This window comes from Zalophus californianus, chromosome 6, assembly GCF_009762305.2.
Source record: "Zalophus californianus isolate mZalCal1 chromosome 6, mZalCal1.pri.v2, whole genome shotgun sequence".
NCBI lineage: Eukaryota > Metazoa > Chordata > Mammalia > Carnivora > Otariidae > Zalophus > Zalophus californianus.
The window spans coordinates 145,298,370-145,323,563 of record NC_045600.1 but is presented as its reverse complement, the minus strand read 5'-3'; the positions used below and the strand labels follow the sequence as shown (position 1 = coordinate 145,323,563).

Below are 25,194 nucleotides of genomic sequence, written 5' to 3'. Positions count from 1 at the left end.
AGGGAAGCGGGCAGAGGAAGACTTTGCTCTGGGGTGCCAGTGTGTCAGCAAGAAAGAGTACGAGGAAGTGTAATCTGTAGTAAGATTGAATAACATTAATAGATTTATTGCTTCATCAAGAATACTCAGAAGTGAAAGTGGCCTTTTCTTATTGTGAGAGTATATGGATGAAGACCATGGTGATGAGCAGGAGAGTGTGACACGTGCTGTCCTACGGAGGCTCTGGCTGTTTGGCCCCCGCTGCTCTTACACGGCCTGTCGGCACGGTAGCAAGACCAACAGCAAGTTCCCATCTGACCTCCTGGACCTCTAAAGGACCTCCAGGGTCCCCAGGGGTCTGAAGATAAACATTGGGAACCACCGATAAAGAGCTGGGGTGGCTCAGCTCTGTCCCTTAACCAGCTGTGCGACCTGGAGCCGTGGACCTGACCCCTCCAGGCCTCGGTTCTCTCATCTGTGGAAGAAGGATAGCGACAGTACCTACTTCATAGGCTCGTTCTGAGGACTAAAGGAGTGGATCTGTATAAAGTACTCACAACAGTGTTTGGTACAGAAAACACTGTATAAATAATGTTTAATAAAATGAAATAGTAAAGCTAGCTCTTCATATAAAAAGAGTTGTACAGAGTTTCAGGGGAACAGAAGAGATTTAAATGTGGAGGTTGGCCATATTAAACAGAAGAAATCTGGGAGAGAGATTCATTTACAAATATTGGAAGCTAAATGAGAGATTTGCCTTAGGGGAAGAGTGTCCTGAGAAGGGGTTGGGGTAGAGGATGAGGTGCAGTCTGCATGATTGAATTATAAGCTTCAAGGTCAAAGAGGGGAGGATTTTAAAAAGTGGTTTTGCACATGGATCTTGCATATATAAAGATCGTATTTTGTATTAGTCCTTTGGAGAAGAAAAGCTAATGAAAGCCCATGAATGTGGAGGCCAGTGGGAAAATATGAGTGGGTCGCCTTCTTGCCTTTTGCAAAATGAGATTGGGTTGTTTTGTGCAGATAGTAACTGTGTCTTGATTCTTTAAGGTATGCGATGTGGAACCTAGGTCAGTTTGAGAACATAAATTTGAGGGCAGCTTAAGTTTAGTTATAAAATTACTACATTTGGTCTGCAGATTGCTAAGTTAAGCCCTCTCTGAGCAGACTAAATTGGAAAAGACATCCACAGGCTTGGAGCATGAGGCCAGCCATCTTTGTTCGGTGCACACACCGCATGACCATATGTAGTGTCTCCTGCTGGCAGACCTAGGTCTCTTAAACAGCAAATTCCATTTTTTTAGGAAGAGTTTATTCCAGTTTCTTGCCTTGGGGTAGATATTTGAGCACTCTGGGTTGTGTGCTGGCAAGGTGGCAGGCTGCTTCGTTCGTGCGTGCGTTCCACAAATACTGCATGCCTACCCTGTGCCAAACATTAAGCAGCAGTGAACAAAGTGGACAAAATCCCTGCCATTACTGAGATGTCCTTTTAGTTAGGGGGAAGACAGACGAAATAAGCGTAATTTAATAGTAAGCTAAGATTGAAATTAAGGGCGTTGAAGAAAAATAAAACTGGAAAGGCGCTAATAAAGGATGCTGGGGCGATTTTAAATAGAGTGATAATGGGAAGCCCTCCCCGAAAGGGTGACAGTTGAACAAAAACCTGAGGGAGGTGAGGGAGCCTGCTCGTAAGGATGTCTGGGGGGTGGACGTTAGAAGTATGAAGTCCTTGAGAACAGGAGCAGACCTGGTGTAGCTGGCCATGTGTATGGTCAGGAAGTGAGGGAGCAGATGATGGTGAGGAGTTTGGCGTTTACTCTTGATAATTGGAAAGCTATTGGAGGATTTTGGGCAAGCAAGATGTGCTCTGGATCTTAACATGATCACAGGCTGCCATGTTGAAAATAGACTGGAGAGGACAGGAACAGAAGCCAGGGGACTTATGTACAAGTCACGCTATTAGTTATCAATCGCCACATAACAAATTACCTCAAAACTTACGACTGAAAACAACCAGTGGGTGATCTCACACAGTTTCTGTCAGGAATAAGGAGATGGCAGAGCTGTGTGGTTCTGGCTCTGGGTCTCCAGTGAGGTTGCAGTCCTCTGAAGACGAAGCAGGGCTGAAGGATTGGCTCCCAAGTTCACTCACACAGCTCTTGGCCAGAGGCCTCAGTTACTCAGCATGGTAGCCGGCCTCCCCAGTGGGTGATCAGAGAGGGGGAGAGAGCAAGGTAGTGGCCACAGTGTCTTCTGTGACTACGTCAGAGCTGGTATAGCATCACTTGTGCAGCATTCTGTTGACTATCCAAATCAACACTGATACAGTAGGGCACGGGCTACAGAGGGCCTGAATACCAGGAGGCCTGGGGATCACTGGGGCCACCCTGAAGGCTACTGGCAAACAAGTAGAAAACGAGATTTTTTTAGAAGATACCACTTAGAGTCGATTTTAACCAATCACTTACCTAGGAATGTCTAACAAAATATGTGAGACCTCTTCATGAACACTAATGCACCGTAGCGCATTGGAAAGGAGACCTAAATAAATTGAGGCATATGCTGTAGTCTGTACATCTGGAGATTGAACATGATCCTATCAGGTCTTTTTTTTTTTTTTTTAAATAGAAATTGATGAAGCAAATCTAAAATTTGTATGGAAATGCAAAGAGCCAAGAATAAGCAGCACAATCTTGAGGAAGAATAAAACCGATGCTAGATATTTGAACCTGAGCTAATACCAGATATCCAAAATCTATAGTAGTTCAGAACAGCACAGACTAAAGAGTGAGGGGACTGGGGGTGATTGCCTGGGAGAGGCTCAGTACATACATGGTGCCCAGTGTGTGGACAGAGGTGAGGCTGCGGTGCAGTTGGGAAGGGCGGTCTCTTTAATGAATGGTTTTAGACTAATTAGGTAGCCATATACAGAAACACATGAATCTGAATCTCTACCTATGCCCTGCAAAAACCCCAACTCCAGTTGGATTGCAGACTTCATAGTGAAAGGTGAGGTACTGAAATTGAGAGGCTGGAGGACATCTTCGTGACCGTGCAGTAAGCACAGACTTATTAAATCACTGAGCATAAACATAAGGAGCATTTTACCAGGATTGTTAACAGTCCAACAGGATGCCTGAAACCTTCAATAGGCACTTCACACAGGAGGACCCCCAACTGGCCAGTAAGCACATGCAGACATGCTCAGCTGCCTTAGTCTTCGTGACAGTGGGAAGCACAAGACCGCTGAGGCATCGCTGCACATCTGTGAGCGCACTTAGAAAGACACATGCATTGGTTCTCAGGTCTGTCATGACAGGTTACCTCAAACTGGAGGCTTAGAAACAGCGAAAGTTTATTCTCTCACAGTTTTGGAGGCCCAGAGTCCAAGCTCAGGTGTTGGCAGTGCCACGCTCCCTGCAGAGAAGCTCCTGGAGAGAACGCTTTCCTTGTTTCCAGATTCTGGTGGCTGCAGGTGTTCCCTGACGCGTGGCCTCATCACCCCGGCCTCTGCCTGTCTCTCTGCACCCCCTTCTCCATGTGTCTGTGTCAGAACTCCTTCTGACTCCTGCAGTTTAGGCCCACCAAGGAAATCCAGGGGAAGCTCCCCCTCTTGGAAGGTGACGTTCACAGGTTCCAGGGGTTAGGACATAGACGCGTCCGGGGCCACCGTTCAGCCCAGTGCAGCAGGCTGTGCCCCAGACTGGTGAGATGGGGAGTAACTGGAATGCTCTTTCATTGCCAGCAGAGTGTAGATTGGCATGATCACTTTGGGAAACTGGTGTAGTACCTGCCAAAGATGAACATACGTGCAGGTTTCCCCACTGTCCAGAAGTGGAGCATGCCTGCGAAACCTTCTGGAAGCTGAATAGGCTACAGTGAAGAAGCCATTACCATTAATTTATATGGAAGAATCTTGGAGCATTCCCAGACCCAGAAAATCATCTCGCTTAGGCTTTTCTGGTACCTCAGGACACATTGCTAACGCGTACACAGCATAAACCAAGATGAAGCACAGATCCTCACATATGCAGTTCCAGGCCGTGGTGGCTGGATGCCGAGGTGCTGAGTATGGTTGTTGGGGAAGGGGCTCAGGGGGGCCACACTCATGATGGGGCGGGGTGTGCTCACTGCGCCTGCAATAGCTTGCTCCGAAGTAAACTCTGAGCAGTTTCCACTTTGTGCCTCTTCTTATAAAAGCAAAAATCATCTTGGATTTCTCAAAGAAAACAGGTACTAATGTAAATCTTTCGTAAAGCTGAGTGACAGGACACAAACCTTCGAAAAGCGGGGGATATGTGTGTGCCCTGTGACCCGACACTCCTGGTATATCAAAAGACACACGCAGTCATGTTCAAAACAGCAATATTTGTCGTACTCCTAAACTGGAAAGTCCCCAGTCCCTCTCAACATCAGAATGAATAGCAGTTTATTCATATAGTCAAATATTCTAGATAGCAGAGAAGAATTTTGAATGGACTACAGTTAGACACGTTAGCCTGGTTGAAGCTCAGAAACAATGTGTATACACTGCAATTCCATTTATAAAAGTTGGAGAGCAGGAAGAGCTGCTTTCAAAGTCGGCACAGTGACTGGGAGAAAGGGTAATACCTGGGAAGGGGTGTGAGGAAGCATTTGGAGGGTACTGGTGGTGTTCTGGCTCTTATGCGGGCGCCAGTTATGGTGTTCATTTTGTGAAGGTTTAAGCTTTACATATGGGACTTGTATGTGTTTTTTTTTAATTTTACTTAAATTCAATTAACAGTGTATTACCCGTTTCAGAGGTAGAGATCAGTGATTCATCAGTCTTATGTAACAGCCAGTGCTCATTCCATCACGTGCCCTCCTTCATGCCCATCCCCCACTTCCCCCACCCCCACCCCCCTCCCCTACTCGTATGTTTTTCTATGTGGGAAAAGAACAATAGGCACTGGGAATTGTTGAGGTAGGTTTTTTTTTTTTTTTTTTTTTTTTTTTTACTATCTACGACATCTCACTTGGACTAATGGAGTACCTTCATTTTGGTATGCACTGATTACTCCCTTAAGTTGGAGGGGTTTCATAGGGGTACCGGATTCTAACATCCCTAAGGACTTGGAATTGCAAGTGACAACAGCCCAAATCGAGCTAAAGCCGAAGCGGGATTTGTCTCACACAACTGGGAAGTCTGAAAGGTGGAGTTGCACTCAGCAAGGTGGACACCAGAGTTAAGTCCCCGTTCGATCCTGGCTCTCTTCTCCCTCCCTACCCATTTTGACTTTGCTTACCCTATTTTAATTGTCTTGTAGAGACTCCCTTGTGACAGAGAGGGCCCCAGCTGCACCTAGGTGTACATTGTCGGCCTCTTTCCCAGCAGCATCAGTAAAACCCAGGGAGGACTGGCCCAGCAGGAGTCACGCACCCACCTCTGGGACAGGTCTTGTCCCAGAGAGGGGCAGCTAGGCCTGCCCCACGCAAATGACATGTTCTTGCCAAACAGAAGAGGTTCTCTTATCTGAAGGGCTGAGGAAAGAATGTGCTAGGCAGACCAGAACTACCCATTTCAGGAGTACAGGTGTCTTCCAAGTGCAGCTACTGGGGTGATGTAATTATTCAGATACCATGTTAAGTAGAAGACCTAGAAGACCGCGTGCTAAGCAGAGGTGGGTTTGTACCAAGAACATTTCTGCCACTTTTCGCATCGGCGCTGCACTTCTCTGTATAAACCACACCCGAGGATACAGATGTAGATGAGAGACTGACTGCCTTTTCTAGTCCCTTTCCCTTCCTGGTTGGTAAACATATACTTAACTAAGAGATGAGACTTTAGCAAGAGCAGATAATACTTAATGTTTACGTTCAGTTTGGATTAGGGAATCCCACAGTTAAGTACCTCTGCTGGAGTCCCGTGTCTGCCTGGCCTCCCTGCCTCATCTGTAGTGATGCTTACCCTAAAGTCACCTGCTCGTTTAATGGAGAAGTTGATAGACTTTGGGCTTGTCACCTATTTTTGTTCAGCCCAAGAGCTAAGAATGGTTTTCATATTTTTATGTAGTTGGGGAAAAAAATCAGAAGAGTAACATTTTGTGATGTGAAAATTCTATGAAATTCAAATTTTTATGGCCATAGCGTAGTGTTTTTGAAATACAGCCATGCTCGTTGGTTTAGGTCCCGCTTGGCTGCTTTTGCAGGACACAGCAGAGTTGAATGGTTGTTGACAGTGACAGGATGGCCTGTGAAGCCTAAATATTTACTGTCTGGTCATTTATAGGAAAGTTTGACAACCCTTGATTTAAACATTGTTGTGTGGAATGCAGCCAATGAAAGCCATATAACCTAGTCTGTTGGAAATGAGTTAATTATTTGCTGGGAAAGAATGAATATATAGTGCCCCCAACGACAGTACCCTCATGTGAGCTGGTTGGTGCCTTTCTGTCAACCCAAAAGCCACAGCAAGAAGGACAAGCTGACCTGGGGCATGGGGGGGGCCTCTGTACAGAGACACAACTACAAAGCAGCCTCTGTACAGTAGGAACCCCAGTCCAAAGTCTCTATACTTTTATCAGAGTGAGTAGCATTCATCCAGGTAGTTTATATCAAGTCCTACTTTCTGATCTATTTGCTTTATGAACTTTCCCAATTTTTTTTTTTTTTTTTTTTTTTTTTTTTTTTTTTTTTTTTTGGTCATCTCTGCAAAGGTTCTTGACCTCCAGGACATAGGTATGTTGCCCATGTGATAGCTGGTAGATCCACGTGCTCATAACTCTTCGGGGAATTACTGTGTGCCTCAAGAAATATAATCTCAAGCACCTATGCCAGGATGAGTGTTCCTCTTTTGAGTATTATTAAAACAAAAAAAGTCTGGCATAAATTCTATTTTGCCCTTTTCTGGGCTCTCCATTTGATGTAATTACAAAGATAATTAGCCAATTCCGAGTGATATTCCAGTGATTAAAAAGGCAGCGGGTAGGGGGAAACCTTGTCTTATCACTTTGTGCCTGTAGTACTGGTTCAGAGTTTAGTGTGCACCCTTATTTAACCCAACATGTAATATTTTTTTTTCTGAACTTACTAGTAAAGACCCCAAATTGAAGAGGTCATAGGTGTTAACCTAGAAATGAAAAACTCTGACGCTTGTAAGGCTGACCAGGCGGCTGAAAGTGAAGGTGGCCTCAGGCTGAGGGCACAGGCTCTGATAGGGCCCCTAGCTGCTGGGTTTTAATTTAGGGAGCGAGTCCACTGTTGTCAGGTCTTGCTGTTTTTTAGGAGAAGCTAGAAGTGTGGAATTTTTATGTGACATCCCCTTTTTTTTTTTTTTTTAATTTGAAGTAGACTCCATCCCCAATGTGGGGCTTGAACTGAGATGCAGAGTCCCACGCTACCGCTGACTGAGCCAAGCAGGCGCCTCACATCCCCTAATTTTTGAATACTAACAATTAACTGTAAAAAAAAAAAATTAATATGTGCTAGCAAACCAAACATGGCTGTGGGTCAGATTTCACTCATTTGCCAGTTCACAGCTTCTATGGAAGAACTCATTATAAATTCTATTTCCAACCTGTTTCTCTCCAGAGGAGGGAGAGAGGCAATGAAATGAAGAAATATCCGTGTGTTTTACAGCTGGCTCGGACTGTTGGTCATTCTTGCTGAGGGACAGCTTCAATATATAAATGAGGAGGACTGGGTGTGAAACACTTCTCACCAGTGTTTACTCCCCTTTTCCATGGAAAACAACCATTTTTTGCCTGACATGAATACTTCTAACAATAATGAAATGTCTTTACTCAAGAAAATATTTTGTGGGATTCATATTAGGCATAAAGGGGGTTTGGGGGCACCCGAGTGGCTGAGTTGGTTGAGCGTCTGCTTCAGCTCGGGTCATGATCTCAGGGTTCTGGGATCGAGCCCCACTCTCGGGCTCCCTGCTGCAGGGAGTCTGCTTCTGCCTCTGCCTCTCACCCTGCTCATGCTCTCTCTCTCAAATAAATAAAATCTTGAAAAGGGGGGGGCGGGTGTTGAAGAAGAAACTCAGAGCTTAGTGGGAAATGCTGTGTCTGCTGGAAAGCGCTTGAGTGATGGCCCGCTGCAGTGCCGCAAAAGGATGAATGCTTCTTTAGGGAGAGAGCAGCGGGGGATCGAGGTTGGGCAGAAGTGGACCCCGAAGAAGTAGGATTGGAACAGATCCTGCGGTCAAGACGGTTGTAGGCAGAGTGCAGGAGCAGAGGGCATTCACCACGAAAGGGGCAGTGTGGCAGAGTGGGAGCTCTCCGTTTCCAGCAGACAAGGGTGGAGGGCCCTGGGCCTTCAGGAGCCACCGAGGAAGAGCACTTGTTGAGTTCTGCTGGGTGCCAGGCTCTGTCTGTGCTTCCGGACTTCCCGGATACGTTACCTGACTTCATCTGGTTATACAAGCTATGGGCAGCCTCCTGGGGAGCTGAGACTTGCAGAAGTTTAGGAATGTGTCCAGGCTGTGACAGGTGAGAAACACGGCAGAGCTGGGAGTCAGACGGAAGCCAGCCTGACCCCATGCACCTCACTTTTCTAGGGAAACTGGCTTGCTTGGAATAGATTATATAGGACATGCAGGCTAGGTCTAGTGCTCCTTTCTGGAGCAGTTCTACAGTAATGAAACAGAAGTAATATGGGAACTAGGCGTTTTAGGAGAATTTAAAGAAATGGGTTGGTAGGAGGGGCAGCAAAACAGAAAGAAAAAATTGTTAACCCAGCTGTGAAGTGATGAGCATCAGAATTCGGAATGGAAAAGAAAAGCGCATGGGACATTTCAAAATGAAACTGATGGGAACCTGGTGACTAAAACTCTAGGGCACAAAACAGAGGAAAGGAAGTTTAATTGAGGTGTATTTGCAGTTAATAATGGAGTCTGTGTTACATCTATTCACTGCTGTTCCTTTGTCAGAATTTTAATAATTGGTAATGAATTTTCTTTGCAGTCTTAAAATATTTGATCTTGAGTTTCTTATGCCAACGAGAATTTCTTAGGTAAAAAAACTTGAAAAACAAATTTTCTCAAGAGCTTGGTTAAATTAATTAAAGCTGCATAATATCTTAAAGTCGAATAAGTGAGTGAAAATTTAAATTATCTTTAAATGAAAAGAATAAGAATTCATGAATGCTCACAAAGTTACAGGTTTAGTAGGGGCAGGATGGACTTTGAAAGTCATTCTCTTTGTTTTTTTAGGAGATAAAAGAAAAGCACTGACCCAGCTGCTTCGTAGATATGTGACCTTGGGCAAGTTATTAAATCTCTTTGAATATCAGTTCCTCATTTCTAAAACAGGGACATCAGTAGCACCAACAGCACAGGGTTCCAGAGAGAAATAAAACCGGAGAAATGGTTCTTGGCCTACAGTCAGCTCTGAGTAACTGCTCAGTACCATCTCAGGGGAGAGAGCAGAATTGGCTCTTATTCTGATTACAAATAGTAAGAGTGAGAAACCACATTTTCTGAATTTTCTGCAATTCATAGACATTTGTTTTTAAATTATACCATGCTAGTGAACTTTTGTTTTTGTCTGATAATCTCATTCTTTACTGCCTTGACTTTGTAGCTTTATAATCTCACAGTATGGCAGTTAAGGAGTTGTTCTGCCTTCTCATTCCCTTACCTTCTTCCCTCCTGAGTGCCAGACTGATGGCCCCGCAGAGTCCTTACCTTCTTCCCTCCTAGTGCCAGACTGATGGCCCCGCAGAGTCCTTACCTGCCAAGAAGGTGCAGCAGTTGGAAGGCAGGACTTCGGTTTCTCCATCTTTACCACTGCACATTGGGATAAACCAAGATACCCTTTTATGGTGGTGGTTCTTTTTGTGAGTCTTCACAGAAAGGTACTAAAGATGAGTAAATGACATCCTTTTTTTTTCATTTTCTTTTTATGTAGCCTGTGAAGTCCTTTGTGCTTTTTACCTGCCATGATAATTGTTGGGTTTTTGTTTTGTTTTGTTTTGTTTTAATAAGAAAGCTCAACTTACAAAAATCATTGTTAATTTGCTGCTGTGCAGGGCAGTTGGCTTGGGGAAATTGCTAGTGCTGCATGTTTTTGAATTTTATTGTTTGGTAGCAGGTATTGTGAATAAAAGCCTGGTGGTCGTATTCTCATCTGTGACTGTTCTTTTAAAGAACTAAAATATTTCCCTTTCTGGGTGCTTGTGATTGCCAGCCAGATGCTGAAGAAAGGTTTATCGGTGCCATTGGAGAAGGTCCCTTCAATTCCCACCTTCTCAATACCATTGTAAAGTCATTAATAGGCAACAGAGGATAATGGTGGTTTAGAACAATGTTTCTCAAGCTCTCTTTTTTTTTTTAATTTCTTCCCTGACAAAAGCCTTTTAAAATAGTTTTTCCTAATTGGCCTCTACCTCCATGAAATTTTAATTCCACAGATACACTGTATTTCTATTTATGAATTCTATGTATATCTGTGTTTTATACATACAGAGTGAGGTATTTTGTGTGCCTCCTAACCCAAAGAGTTGGTGTTTTTCCTCTTGAAGTGATACTGTCTACATTGGGAATGCATGGTTTACAGCAGTGGATTTAAAAAATTTTTGGTTTCAGGACTTGCATATTCTCTAAAATTACTGAGGACCCTGAAGAACTTTCATTTATGTATGTTATACCTAGTAATATTTATCTTATTACAAATGAAAGCTGAGAAAAATTGCAAAATATTAATTTTTTTTAAAGATTTTATTTATTTATTTGACAGAGAGATAGCACAAGTAGGCAGAGTGGCAGGCAGAGGGAGAGGGAGAAGCAGGCTTCCCGCCGAGCAGGGAGCCCAATGCGGGGCTCGATCCCAGAACCCCAGGATCATGACCTGAGCCAAAGGCAGCCGCCCAACCGACTGAGCCACCCAGGTGCCCCCAAAATATTAATTTTTAAAAAAATATTTTATTAAAAATAACCATCCTTTCCCTCACCCCGCCATCACCACCAAAAAGGTTTAGTGAGAAAAGTGGCATCATTAGACATTTTTGCGAACAGCAAGATTCCCGTAGTTGGCTCTGCATTTAATCTGTTACAAAAGAAAAACTGGTATCATACGGATGGGTCATTGGAAAAGGAGGAACTGTTTTAACAACCTTTTCAGATAATAGATTTTATACCAAAACTTGGCAATTTGCAGTTTCTTAAAGGGTTAGTTGCATTCTAGAATCTCAAACTGTATATAAAAACTTTTGTCCCATTACTTGAAAATTCATTGGTCTTTCACTTTGAATCGATCCTTTGTTGATGAATCATTTTGTGCCATCATACATTGGTCACTGGAAAATACTGGTTCTCTGACTTAGATCTTGCAGATGTTGATACAGTACCAGCCAGTCACATGTCATCAATATCACTACTGATCTTATCAGAAACTCTACAAATTGGAGATACTTGTCAAGCTTTTTTTTTTTTCCTTTGAATGTGGTCCTTGGCAATAAATGCTGTTATTTTTCTTGAAGTGACAGGCTCACTTTGCTCATTTTTGAGAAAATGGCTGCTGTAGACACAAGTCTAAATAACCAGACTCTGCCAGTTGTTCCTTGAAATGCAAAACCTCTTCCATGAAAAAGGTGACTGGGGCAGCTTGCAGCCTGAGCAGTTGAGCAGGTGTCTCTCCTTCCCGCCCTCTTCACACTTCTGTATGCAGCAGGCACACTCTGCAGACTTCCAGTCACCCTAAATACTACTAAGACGTGTGTTCAGGCTCAAGATGGAATGAAGTTGGTTGGTTGTGTTGCTGTGAGAGTGTGGTGAGCGGGGTACAGCTAGTATTGGGGCCGCTCTCCTGATTTGGCTCCTGATAGGGCTCCCGGCATGTGAGCACTAGTGCACAAGGCAACATGGTGGAAGGGGCAAATAGCCAGTTAATGTTAGCGTGGAAAATGGTTCTGACCTCCCTAGGGGTCCACGGAAGTGCACTTGGAGAAATACTGATTTAGAACAAGAGCTTTGAGCCAGACTGCCCGAATGGAGTCTGAGCTCCATCACGTTTTAGCTACATGCATGACCCTGAGCAGTTACCCTGATAACCAACCCCAGACAAACACACTGTCCCCCGGGAACAGAGGCCACAAATCCCCACAAAATGTTTGCCATTAGCTTTTCTATCCCATCTTTGTTATTTTTTTTCATTTGATATGTATATTTATAGAATTACCAAAGTAGCCCATACAGAGAGCAGAGCAGCCAAGATTGGATTCTGAAGTGATTTGCCATCATGGAATAAGAAAGAGGTTTGTCAACATCCCAAATTGTATTCCCAGGCTAAAGTTGTAAATATTCTCAGTAGTTTTAAGAAAGTTCTTTTTAAAGGCAAATGCAAAACCAGTTGCCTTGTTTTGTAATCCTGTCAAATGCATTATTGTTCTTGGTTCTGATTTTTGCGTTAAGTACACCCCCCCCCAGCAGTCTTTTCAAACAATTTACATAAAGAAAAAATCTGTCAGTGAAAAACGTTGAATGCTTTCCTTCATTGTTGATCGATTCAGGGCAACTTTAGTGGCAAAACCTTGTCCTCCTCTGGTGGTTCTTATCCCTTAGGGTCTTTGCAGAGACTTTAAATACACATACACCCTTTTTGGAGTAACCTTCATTTCATTTGGGAGAGGTTTGGTTTTTTGTGGTTTTTTTGTTTTGTTTTGTTTTGTTTTAATAGTCTGGTATTACCTTCTGTCATGTTACTCATGCCAAAGGATCCCTCACTCTGTGGGAGAAGTGGCACATGGGGCTCTTCCATCTGCTGTGATTGATGACTGCCTGCGTGTGGTTTCCAGACAGCCCTGTGTCATGGCCGCTCTTTCATCTTAAGTAAATATTTCGTTCCCAATTAGGCAAGTTGTACCTTTATTTAAGAGGATTTTAAAAGTTCAAAAAATGTGCAAATCAGAAAGCACCATTAGCTTTGCCGTCCTAGGATACATTCTTTCCTGTCCTTCTTGATTGTAGATTCTCTCTTTGTCCTGATTGACAACATATCATATATACATTTCACGTTTTGTCTTTTCATTTGTTATCAGCATTATCCTCCGCCAAAAAGTCTACTAAAATGTTTTAATAACCCATAACTTTTGAAAAAAACTCATTCTCCTGATGTTGAGCATGTATTTGAAATTTACCAACATTATCAGTGGTGCTGTGGACCACATCCCTTGTGTGTCGGTTTTTCTTCTGACTATACCCTTATGTGTTCCGTTGAATACCCTGAAGGGGAGTGACTGATTCTGAGGGCAGTTTTGTAAGGCTTTTACAGTGAATTGCTAAATTGTTTGCCAGAAAGTTTGGGCCAGTGCCTCATTTCCCCCGCATTCTGCCCATTTCTTCCTGTCTTCACCAGCATTGGTATTCTGTAAAATGCTTTTTAAACAGAATAAATTATACAGGTATGCTCAATGAACTTTGAGCAAAAGTGTTAATGCTTAGAAATTAATAGTATAACATATAGCAAAACGTATAATGTATTTCTTATTATTAGGATTCCATACTGAACTAGCTAGCCTTGAAGGGTTTTCCTTAACGTTCTGGTGGTGTGGGGTCTTCAGAAACAGACCTATCCCTAGAGTTGTTTACATTTTCTGAGCCAGTACAGACCTTCTTGCGTAGAGAAGGTTGGAGATAAAAGTTTGTTTTGTATTTCTTGGTCATTATTTTTTCTCTCTACCTTAGCCCTAGGTCTTGAGACAGGTGTATGGAATGATTTAGGGCAGGAGTGTATGTCGGTTTTTTATTGTATAAAGCAAATGTGGGTAATGTGTGGCTGCAGTGTGTCTGAATTCTTTACTAATTCTGTGTAAATTTCAGGTGTGCAACAGAGGAACATGGCTCAAGAAACTAATCACAGCCAAGTGCCTATGCTTTGTTCCACTGGCTGCGGATTTTATGGAAACCCTCGTACAAATGGCATGTGTTCAGTGTGCTATAAAGAACATCTTCAAAGACAGAATAGTAGTAATGGTAGAATAAGCCCACCTGGTAAGTAATTCTGTCCAAACCCAGTAGTATTCATCATTGAGATAGATTTCGATAGCACGATGCACCGGATACTTTTTCCTACTCTCATATTGTGCTTATATTTACTGCATTCATATCAGGAAAATTCCTCCTTACATGTCTTCATTATCAGTGGTATCCTTACCCATTGAAAATAACCAGAACAAACCCATCCCACAGCCTCACTTGTGTGCTACAGAGCTCTGTTCTGTTATGAAAACACAGGAGGACTTCGAGTACATGGGGGTATCTGGGTAAGTCAGGTGTAAAGGAGGGAGGGTTATGAGGACCTGGGTTATTTTATCTGGGATGCCTTTTGAAGCCAACATGGTTGTAGAAGGAAAGAGTGGGTTACAGGTGGCCCCAGCTGACGTTAGAGAGAGCCGTACGCCACAAGGGAAGAGAGGTGTGACAGTGTGACTGAGAGTAAGGGGCGCTCAGCACCGGCTCACTGCAGTTCTGGGTGTCCAGGGGTTCTTTTGGGGTTGAGGAAACGGGTTTTGTGTCAGTGGTTGTACTGGAAGGACCAGGAGGATTCTGAGTGTGGGCCTCACAGAGGTGTAGCAGTCCGTGAAGGCTGTTACTTAGTTCACGTGAAATCTGTGTGGGGTCTTCTCGTTGTTGCTTCGTGTTCAAGCCAAAAGCTAGAACCATTTAATCAGAATTTCTCCAAATTTTCTCAAGGCCAAGATCAAATGAATGTAAATTGTTTTTTAATTAAATCACCATCTATATTTCTGCCTTATGAAGAACGGGGAAAAGAATAACCTAACGTGCTGAGCACAGATTTCAATTCTAAACTTATGTTTGCCTCAACTGCTCCATCTTTTGTTTTAAATACTTTGTGCACTAGTACTTGCAAGATGTGTGTGAATTCAAGGGTGTGAGTGACCTGCAGTCCTGAGAAATAGTTTATTAATATATATAGTTTGTGTGTGGTTTCTTTCTTGGTTTAAATTACCTTTTTTCCATTGGAAAATTATTGAAAATTTTTAAAAGTAATGAAGCAGCATGTTATAGGTGTGGTAAAACAAGATTTGTCTACTCTAGTTCACGTATAGGTGTTCTCTATTTTAGACAAGGTATTGGAATGCCCAGAGCACAGAGTCCCTAATACGCAATGTGGTTCTGTTGCAGCAGCTTCTGTCAGTAGTCTGTCTGAATCTTTACCCGTCCAGTGCACAGACGACAGTGTCCCGGATGCCCAGTCACCGCTAGACTCCACGTCTGCATCTGTGCAGCCAAGGTAAGACACGGGCTCTGAGTGCCGGTCGGCAAGCTAGTGATGGAGGAGGCACGTGTCCTCTGTCTGATCAGTGCTGCGAAGGAGAAGGAGGTCAAGTCCCTGTAGGGTTAGCCAACCTAACGCTGTGTCTGTCTCACTACTGACTAGTTAGAAGAGGCCGCTTGTGTTTACATTGGGAAGGATCGGGGAAGGTGTCTTGTAAGTTCCCATTTCTTCTGAGACAGACTTTCCTTTATTTCTCCTCATAACATGTCCCCCCCCCGCCGCAACGTCCTGAATTCAGATGCTGGGTTCTAACCGGGGCCAGTGTCTACGTTTCTACTCTAGTCCTTTCCCCAGTTCGTGATGGGGGACACCCAATTCCGCTGCCCGGCACGTCCTTTCCCGAGTTGTACCCAGGCTCCTGAAGCCGAGTGTGGCCGAGCTAGTGTTCATGTGGTGAATTCATGCACAGAGACCACTCACTGTTGCTCTTGTTGCTAACGCCACGAACTTCTGGTCCAAACTGGTCTCTGGGTTCATGGCGCTCTGGTTAATGCAAAGTTACAGAACAGTATCTCCGTGTTCATTCTTGTAATGATGTGCTTAGATATGTTGAACTCGTACTTATTACGTCACTCTGGTTACTGTTCCTGCATGGAGATCGTTTTGTAAATCTACATATTTTTGCTTTTCTAGCCCTGTATCAAATCAGTCACTTTTATCAGAATCTGTAGCATCTTCCCAAGTGGACAGTACATCTGTGGACAAAGCAGTACCTGAAACAGAAGACCTGCAAGGTTTGCACATGAGCTAACTCACTTCGTCATTCATTTAACAGTTGAGGATTACAGGCCAGGCACTATCCTCAGAGCATATATTCTTTTAAATTGCCTGCCTAAAATATATTTTTATGTTTATTTTCTTTATGAGCAGAATATTTTATATCTTCAAGTATTTAATGGACTGAAATGTTGGGAGCCACTTCACACTGATAAATAATTTATGTCATCGATGGAAATATAGAAAGTTGTAAATTTGTTTAGTTTGAGAACTAAGTGAATGAATAGTGATATTATACTGTTCTCTTTTACTGTTATTTTTACCAGTTTAACCTAAATATTATTTCCCCTACAAGCAGCTATGGCTTCGGCTTAGGAGGAATCTCTTACCTTTTGACTCGGGTTGTTAGAGAGACCGTTTGACGTGACTGGCGGTCGTCCCTCTCTCCCCGGGTGTGGCTGCGAGGGCAGCCGTCACGTTCAGTTTCTCGTCTTCACAGCACAGTGCCTCTTGTTCTTGCCCACACTCTTTCCATCCCCATCATGTGGGTCAGAATGATCTAGGAAGGTTTTCTCGGCGGGCAGAGGTGGTAGAGAGATTGAGAAGACTGGTAGATAGCCTGTGCTTGTGTGGAGACGCTGGCTCACTGAAAAAGGACACTTGGAAAAGGTAAGCCCACGACTGAGCCTACGGCATGACTTAGAGAGAGGAGCTATCTGGGCCAGTGAGACCTTCCATTGAACATGGTGTTTGTATGGTAGCGACAGGTATATCTGGTAATCTTAGCTTAAGTTTGCTGAAGTTTAAATGTGGCTGAGCTGGCTAGTTCCCTTTGCTCTGAGTTCATGCCCAAGAAATGATTAGCATAATTGGCCTGTGTGTAGATTTTGCTATAGCAAGAAAATATACTGTCTGGCCAACATCAGTATTCTCTTCCATGCAGCATATTATTGTAAATTAATAAACATTACAAGTGAAAATGTTTTATTTTTTTGTTAAATAGAAAAATTTTAGGAAGGGAAGAAATAGAAAAATCCCCAAGATTTACTTATCTCTGGGGTATGGGAAGTAGGAGAAGGGTGATAAAGCTTTTGGTTTTGTGACGGCAGCAATGGCCAGCTGCTTTAGACAGGGGGCTCAAAGGGGTGGTGTGGCCAAACAGGATGCGCCCTCAGTAAGTTGGACGGGATCACATTTCAGAATTTGCTGTGTTGGAGGTTGTCGATAGATAATTGGTATTCAGATGTGTGATGAGTAATATGTCTGCTATTTGAATGTCCTTGGCACATGTTGAAAAATGAGGAGCTAAAATTAGGAGGAGCAGGTTGGAGGACGAGTCAGCAAAGGAAGGAGAAGTCATCTGGGCCGTGGTTAATTTCAGCCCACAGGTGCCCACGTCGGAGAGTTTCTAGAAGCAAGGGTTGCTTAGCAGTTTGGGGAAGAGAGCTAAGTAAGGAAAAATGAAAACAGGCTGCTAATCATGAAGATGTTATTATCTCACGATGGAACAAAGTTTAGAATGTTGGTCGTGAACAAAATGTATGCCGCTTAAGGATAATCGGTAACAATTATTGTACAAGTCTGACAAAAGATGAAGAGAGGTTGGTCACCTATGACCATGTAAAGTGCTTTTATACCATTTTTGGTGTATGGAGAACAGGTTAGTTTTCTGTACCTAGCCCTGAGGACAGGAATGCAGAAGGTGGTCTTGAAGCTGTATGAGGAGAAATCATAACGGGTTTTAAAAATTTAGACTCCTTTTTTCATGTACGATTTCAATGACTTTTAAGGTTAAACCAGTATTAGCTTATAAGTACCTCTTAAAAACTTAGCAGTCATTATTTTAGCACTGCAGAATCTTTGAAAAATCTGGTATAAGTCTCATCTGAGTTTGAGAGGATTCATTTTCAGTGCATAAAATCTCTTAACAGCCTAGTTTTTAAAAAGGTTTTGCTTATGCTATTGAATTAAGAATGTCTTCTTTTATTGTAAACATGGGCACAAATACAGTTTCCCTGCTATCCAAAAGTAGAGCATTTTGGTGAAACGTTTTGTAAACTAAAATGGTGTAAAGAGGCAATTACCATTTCATAAAAGGGAAAATTCTCTTTGACCAATATCTTTGTTAGCAACAACAGGTACTAATGTAGGTTTTTCATAAAAGTGAAGTGGCATAAAGCAGATTCTCAGTAGTGGGGGAAATGTGTGCGTGTGTGTCTGTGTGTCTGTGTACACGTACACTCATAACATAAACTTACTTGTGATTTCCCTGTTGGATAGAAACAAACGCAGAGAGAATTTTCTTCCATCTATTTAGTGGATGGACAAACACTGACAGAGAAGAAATCTTGGACTCCAGTGCTGTAGTCATTTGAGCTGGAGCTGGAACCCAGGCACCCGATTCCAGGCCAGGATTCTTTCTCGGACAGTTGTCATGCTCGCTAGCCTGGACTGTGCAGCCCCCCATGGCCAGGGTGGTGTCGTCCGCTTTGGTGACCAGCCAAGTATCTACTTTCTTCTGTATTACTCCATTTGCATCCCTCAGGGAAATTGATTTAAATGGGAAGATCATCCCACATGGAGAAGGTTCATGAGTAGCAGCCGTGCCTCTAATAAGCCAGCATTTCCTAACATTCTTTATTGGAGTTTTCAGATTAGTGTCCTTGGAACAGCTTCTTTCTCTGTAGGTATTCTGCTTATAATTAGGCTGTGTTGCCGCCAGGTGGGTGGTGCTGCTTTCATTTTGTCCTCATGGCTCTGAAGAATTTTTCTCCTCTTTGAAGGAGAATTTAGCATATTATAGCATGTTTCTCATGTAATTATTCTTTTAACAGCAGCAATACCTCACATAGTCTAACTTAGGAATGTCAGATTTTCAGTTCACAAAAGCTAGTTTTAAAAACATTTTTTTAAGTGTTTTGGTGCACTTTACACCATTGTACTTGATTGCCTTACTGCACGTTGTGCTTCACTTGGTTAACCTCTCAGAGTCCCTCAGATCTTGAACCTTAGTAAAAAGAAATGGAATTTGGATCAGAGGTTCTATTTTCTTCCTTCCTTCCTTCCTTCCTTTTGTTTTTTAAAGATTTTATTTATTTATTTGAGAGATAGAGAACATGAGCAGGGAGGAGAGGGAGAAGCAGACTCCCCGCTGAACAGGGAAGGGAGACTGACTCAATCCCAGGACCCCGGGATTATGACCTGAGCCATATTTTTATTACTTTTAAAGGAGAATAAGTAATAGCCACATCTACCTCACAGGGTGCTAGAAGTCAGTGAAATGATGGAGGTGAAATGGGTTTTATACACCACAAAGGTTATTCTTAGTCTGTGCAATGCCACGGGGATGTGGCAGTTATAGGAGGCTTAGGATAAGAGAGGCTTGTGAAGCTTCCAACTGTAGCACGAGATTAGGTGCTGAGCCCTTCATCGGTGACGCATTCTAGGAGGACTGAGTTATTGTCAGAACGGTGGACAGGGGTTGTCTCCTGGAGTTGACAGTGAACTAGATTCCCCAGACTCCACCTCTTAGGGATCCTGACTTGATACAGAATTGAGTGGACAGTTCGGTGGCTCAGAACAATCCAAGAGGAACAGTCCCGTTAGACAAATTTGAGAAAGCTGTCTGGATTAAAAATCAAAGATTTCTTCTGATTTTAAAGGCTGGGTGAGAATAGCCAAACAGTCTTGGAAAAAGTAGAACAGAGCTGAGAAAGACTAACAATTCCCAGTTTCAAAGCTGGCCACAAGCTACAGTAACGGAGGCTACAGATGCAGGCGTGAGGACACTCCTGTGGATCGCGGGGGTAGGACTGGTGTCCAGAAATACACTCTGACAGTCACGGGCAGCTGATTTTCAACAAATTGTCCAGTAGGGGAGGAGTAGGCTTCAGCAGATGATGCTGGATAGTTAAAAGGGTAAAATTGGACCTCTACTCACACCTTATACAAAAGTTTACACCAGAATATTAGAACATAGGAGCCAAAATTGTAAAACGTTTAAAAGAAAAACAGGCGTAAGCGCTGCCTGACCTTGGCTCAGGCCGCACTTCCTTAGGTGGGTCACCTGAAGCATAAGCGACCAGAGGAACACAGACGCATTGAAACCTGTTTGCTTCAAGGGACACCATCAGGAATGCGAAAAGGTGGTCCACAGAATGGGAAAAATATTTGTGAATCATAGATCTGATAAGAATATATAACGAATGTTATAAAATCCAACAATAGAAAGACTAGTTCTTTAAAGGGCAAAGGATTTGAATAGATGTTTTTCCAAAGAAGCTATGCAAATGGTCAAGTGTGAAGGATATAGAGAAATTAGAGCCCTAGTGCATGGTTGTTGGGGACTTAGAGTGGTGCAGCCACTTTGGGAAACAATGTGGCAGTTACACATTGATTTCAGAAAGTCAGAGAGTTACCCATATGACCCAGAAATGCCATTCCTGATTCCCAGGGGATTGAAAACATGTCCACACAGAAACGTGTGTGTTCAAAGTGTTCATAGCAGCATTGTTCATAGTTACCAAAACGTGGCAACAACCCAGATGGCCATCGGCAGGGGACTGGATGAACGAGATGTGGGCTGTCCATACTCCGGAGTATTCCTCACCGGGAAAGGAATCGAAGTTCTGATCCCTGCCACAGCAGGAGTGACAACATGCAGAGTACAAGAAGCCAGGCATAGATGCCACAGGTCGTGTGATTCATGTAGACGGGAGGCAGGTGCAGTGAAGAGGGCTCTCTGAGGCCGCACAAGCACACGGCGGGCACACATGCCCTCAGGCACGGTGGGCGCAGCACTTACTGGAGGGGCCGGCTCAGCAGGGCTGTGTTGGAAGGAAAGCTGAGATGGTGGTTTAAAGCAGCTCATGGAAGATTCCTGAAGGACTGGGTTCTAATCCATGGGTAGGGGAGAGAGCCTTGTGAAGGCTGGTTGCTTTTTTGTTTGTTTTTTTTTTAAAGATGACACAAAGTTGTATTTTAAGAAGATTAATGTGACACTTCTTTGTCCCCAGATAGCTGCTAATAGAAACTGCTATCCTGCACAGAGCTGCTCTATCCGGAAAGGTGGCCGCTTGTTCTTGGGTAGCTGTTGAGCACTTGAGATGCGGCTGGTCTAAGTTAGTTTAGTACATCTTTGTTTGCTAGTAGTGTAACGTATATATAGGTTTCAAAGACTGAGTATCAAAAAGATGAGAAATATCTCACTAATACTTTAAATACTGATTACATTTTAAATGATAATATATATTAATTTTGCCCTTCTATACTTTTTAACACAGTGGCTGGAAAAGATATAATTAAATCTATGGCTTGGTCTATTTTTTTGGACCCTGCTATACTGTAAGGCTTATTTTTCCCTTGAATATTTAAAATGTCATTTTGTAAAGACTTTTTGAGCTAGGAATAACTTAAAGATCATTTGGTTCAACCCCTCATTTTGCATAAAATGAAGTACAGAGAAGGAAAATGAATGTTCTCCCAGTGGGTCATTGGAAAAGTGTATGTTCATTCAGTAAGTGTCTGTCGAGGGACCGCTCGGTGTCAGCACTGGGTGTGAGTGGTGAGCAGAAGCCCCAAGCACTGAGCTTCGTCTGACCTCCAAGAGGGGGGACTGGTCCTACTGTGTGAGGAAGATGTGCGCATTACATTACGTGGGGATTGTGTCTGCTGTCAGATGACTCCCAGGTTGCCTGTTAGTATTCATCATGTGTATTAATATGCTTTCAAATAAGGGTAACAGAAGTATGCTAGATAGTTTATATACTTATTGTTAAATTTGTGTACTTTTTTAGCAGGACCCAGAGCAGAGGGCTTGTGAAGTATCTTAAAATTACTGGCCAGTAGACTTTGTCTAGTTGGGATTCCCATTAAAAATTAAGTTTACTTCCCAGCCTTCATGCCTAGGCCTCCCAAACAGACCTCGCAGACCAGTAGATAGGACGTAGGCAGCTGCCTGTTCTCAGTCATTAACAAGCAGCTGACCTTGTATCCGGTTCTCCTGTCACACTGTGAGAAACTGCCTAGTTTTAAGGACACTTCTTATTTTGGCTTCAGGTTCAGTATGTCTGTGGCCCTTTTAAAAGACGGAATTGTTTCCTTTTACATGATAGAGAGTTTGATAAGGCATGCTTTGGTCTTAAATCTCACATATAAGGAAATGGGTAATTTCCGGGAATCCTAGGCGTTTACACAATACTAGGTCATCTTGCCCATGAACTGATTTGGTGAATGTTTCAATTCAAGCTGGCAGTCGGTAGCAGGAGGCAAGCGAAGGTCACCTTAGTCTCATGGGGACATGAGTGGACGATGATCAGCCTCAGATGCTAGCCCTCGCTCACCAGCTCTCGGGCTGCCTGTGGATCCTTAACTCTAAAGGTTGTGCATCTGCTGTGGACAGAGCATTAGGGCTGAGACGTGTGTGCAGGAGTGGGGGGGCGGGGCAGGGAAATGTAGCTTCACTCTCCTCCATTTCCAGATTCCAAAGTTTGAGCCTCAGTAGTTCACCTGGTTTTGTTAAAGTTTTTCTTGGAGTAGTGCTGTTGTTGCTGTTTAAGCATTGTTCATGTAAGTTCGTGTGAGTATCACAGTTGGGAGAACAGGTTGGATATTTCAGAGACATTTCAGAGACAATAAACAGATTCTTTTCTGATGGCAAGTTAAACTATTTTTGAGCTCTTTACACATAGCAAAACGTTATTTGATAGTGTTCTAGGAGCTGTGGATAAAATAAGCAAGACGTTCAGTACTGTGCCATCAGAGTTCACATTCTGAGGATATTTATTTATTAATAATAAAAGGTTTTATGTGTCCATAATCTGTTTAAGATGTTTATATTAGCACAACTGTCTCCCATCTGGTTTCAGAATTTCTAGGTGGAGTTTACTTGTTCGTTTGTGGTGTTTTGTCTTTGTCATATTTTGTTAAAATGGGAGGTAATATAGTTAACATAAACAGGTTAGAATCCATTACATGAAATGCTTGCGCGTCTGCTGTGTATAGTTCGTTGTGATGGGTGCTGGAGATTCATACAGGAAGTAAGATACCACCCGCCCTCGGTGGGCTTACTTACCGTGGAATTGGGGCATCTGGAGCACATGGCTGCAGTGGGTGAGTAATTACGGAATGCAGCTAAGCAGGTTTTGTGGGGCACCTGCCCTGTGGTCGGGGTGCCAGGGCAGGCTGTAGCAGGAGTGGAGAGGACCAGCTCCTGTGCTGGAGGAGCTCGCTGCTAAGCCGGGTGAGGCCATTACGGTAGTGTGGGCCATACTAGTGGGGCACATAGGAAGGTTCCTATTTAAGTTGTTGGGTAGAGGACGAAGAGTTGATGGCATAAGCTTAAACAAGAAAGACCAGTTCGAGTAAAGCCAGGGGGAGAGTGGGACAGGAGGGGCGTGGGAAAGCATTCCACACAGGAAGGCTGTCGACAGAAGCCCTGAGATGAGAAGACTTTGTGCGCTTTAGACGGTTGTAAACGGTGTGAGCAGGGGGCTGGCCCCACAGTGGTTGAACAGGGGAGTCCCCGAGGACTGGATGCCGAGAAACTCAGAGAGGTCGAGAACTCGGCTGCAGAAAGTCACTGCTGTAGAGCGAGGTGTCGTGTGTGCTGGGTCACGTGACAGACTCTGGCCCCAGAGACCGCGTCTGGGAGGGCCGGGGGTGGGGGCCAGGAGGTCCGCGCTGGGTCAGATGCAGGCACAGTGACGTGACTGAGTCTTGGTGCGGCTGGCCGGCCTAGGCTTTGCTGCCTAGGTGTGTCAGTTTATTATCCTAATTACAACATTCTAACAAACTTATCTTCCTAACATTTTAAAGGTTTTATGTGAAACATGCTGAGAATTTTAAACATAGTGTTCCACCTAATCTTGGTTTCAGCCCTTTTTGTCCTTGTTCTCTGAGAAATCTACATAGTTCTGGCCCCAGCAATATTTCAGAGTTGGCATGTGGCCGTTTTCTTACATATTCCCTTAGAATACCCAACTAGCATTTGCGTGGGGGTCAAATGCATAATTACCAGAAAAAATAGGGAATACTGCGCTAGGCCTCTAGAGTCACTGTTAACATGCCAGTATATGTTCTAGATTCCCTGTGTGTGCCCACGTGTGCACACAGGTCCATAACATAGGTACATACATTTAATGGAAAGGGTGTTGTATTAATGTGGTCTACTTTGTAACTTACTGTAAGCATCTTTGCATGCTAACAGATTGCTCGGTTGTCCACACAGTAACAGATCACTGAGGGTGGGGTGGGGGGGCAGCCACCACCCAGTATTAAAATCTTACCGAATGATTAAATTTTACCACCTTCCTGTTTTTGTCAGCTTCAGTATCAGATACGGCACAACAGCCATCTGAAGAGCAAAGCAAGTCTCTTGAAAAACCAAAACAAAAAAAGAATCGCTGTTTCATGTGCAGGAAGAAAGTGGGACTTACTGGTAAGGGCCTAAATCCAATGGTTTAAACTTAAGATTGTATTTTAAAATAATGCATGGCTTACTGTTCCTGGCTTCAGTGCAGATCATTTTTGTTCCCATGAGAGTTAATACTGGATGTACTTCAGCTTCTGAATTTTCTTAAAGTAGCTTTAATTATATACCTGAAAGTGAAATGAATAGATTTTCTTTTAAAAATTCATTCCAGCTGGGTTTGAGAGCATTACATTAGACAGGTTGGGTCACGGTGCCAGGTGCCGTGAAAGGCATGGCTCCTGCCGTGGCAAAGCCAGAAGTTGCAGAGGAAGGGGGTAGTTAAGTACTTGGCAGGCCGAGAGGTACTTTGTGTAGAATGGCTGATGATGGTGCTCGTGAGGGCCCAGTGAATTAGCCCTTGTGAGGCGTCAGCCCCGCGCCGCCACACGACTGCAACACAGCTGTTACTGTACTGAACAGGTACTGTTACTAGGAGAGGAAGAAAAAATATTTGAAATACTATCTGGATATTTAGCAAATAAAGTAGATTGAGTACAGTCAGTGGATTACTTTGGGAGTTCAGGGACAGGTATCCTAATTAATTCATATAAAAGAAGGGGAGTAGAGGCCCATGGAGGCAGCGTGTTTCAGCTGGGTCTTGAACGATGAGTAGGACTTAGAATGGATAGAAACAGGGCCATTTCAGGCAGAAAGACTAGCCTGAACGAAAGGTCAGATAAAGGAAAGAACAGGGCACGTTGAGAGGCCCGAGCTGGGGAGGGCGGCTGTAGCACGTGGCCTGGGAAGAGGGGTGTCCCCTGAGAA

At 43.5% G+C, this 25,194-nt stretch overlaps 1 protein-coding gene across 7 annotated transcripts in view; it reads left to right on the top strand.

Annotated features, from left to right (window-relative positions):
• The window catches only part of ZFAND6 (zinc finger AN1-type containing 6), a 67,725-nt gene that overhangs the window by 40,279 nt on the left and 2,252 nt on the right, over positions 1-25,194 (top strand). For 6 of the 7 annotated variants that reach the window (XM_027570748.2, XM_027570747.2, XM_027570753.2 and 3 more), the window contains 4 exons: positions 13,763-13,933; positions 15,089-15,197; positions 15,876-15,976; positions 24,283-24,396. In XM_027570748.2, the coding sequence (XP_027426549.1) occupies positions 13,780-13,933; positions 15,089-15,197; positions 15,876-15,976; positions 24,283-24,396 (478 nt within the window). In that variant the 5' untranslated portion in view covers positions 13,763-13,779. The remainder of the gene's footprint in view (positions 1-13,762; positions 13,934-15,088; positions 15,198-15,875; positions 15,977-24,282; positions 24,397-25,194) is intronic. The other variant, XM_027570752.2, reaches the window with a different exon arrangement.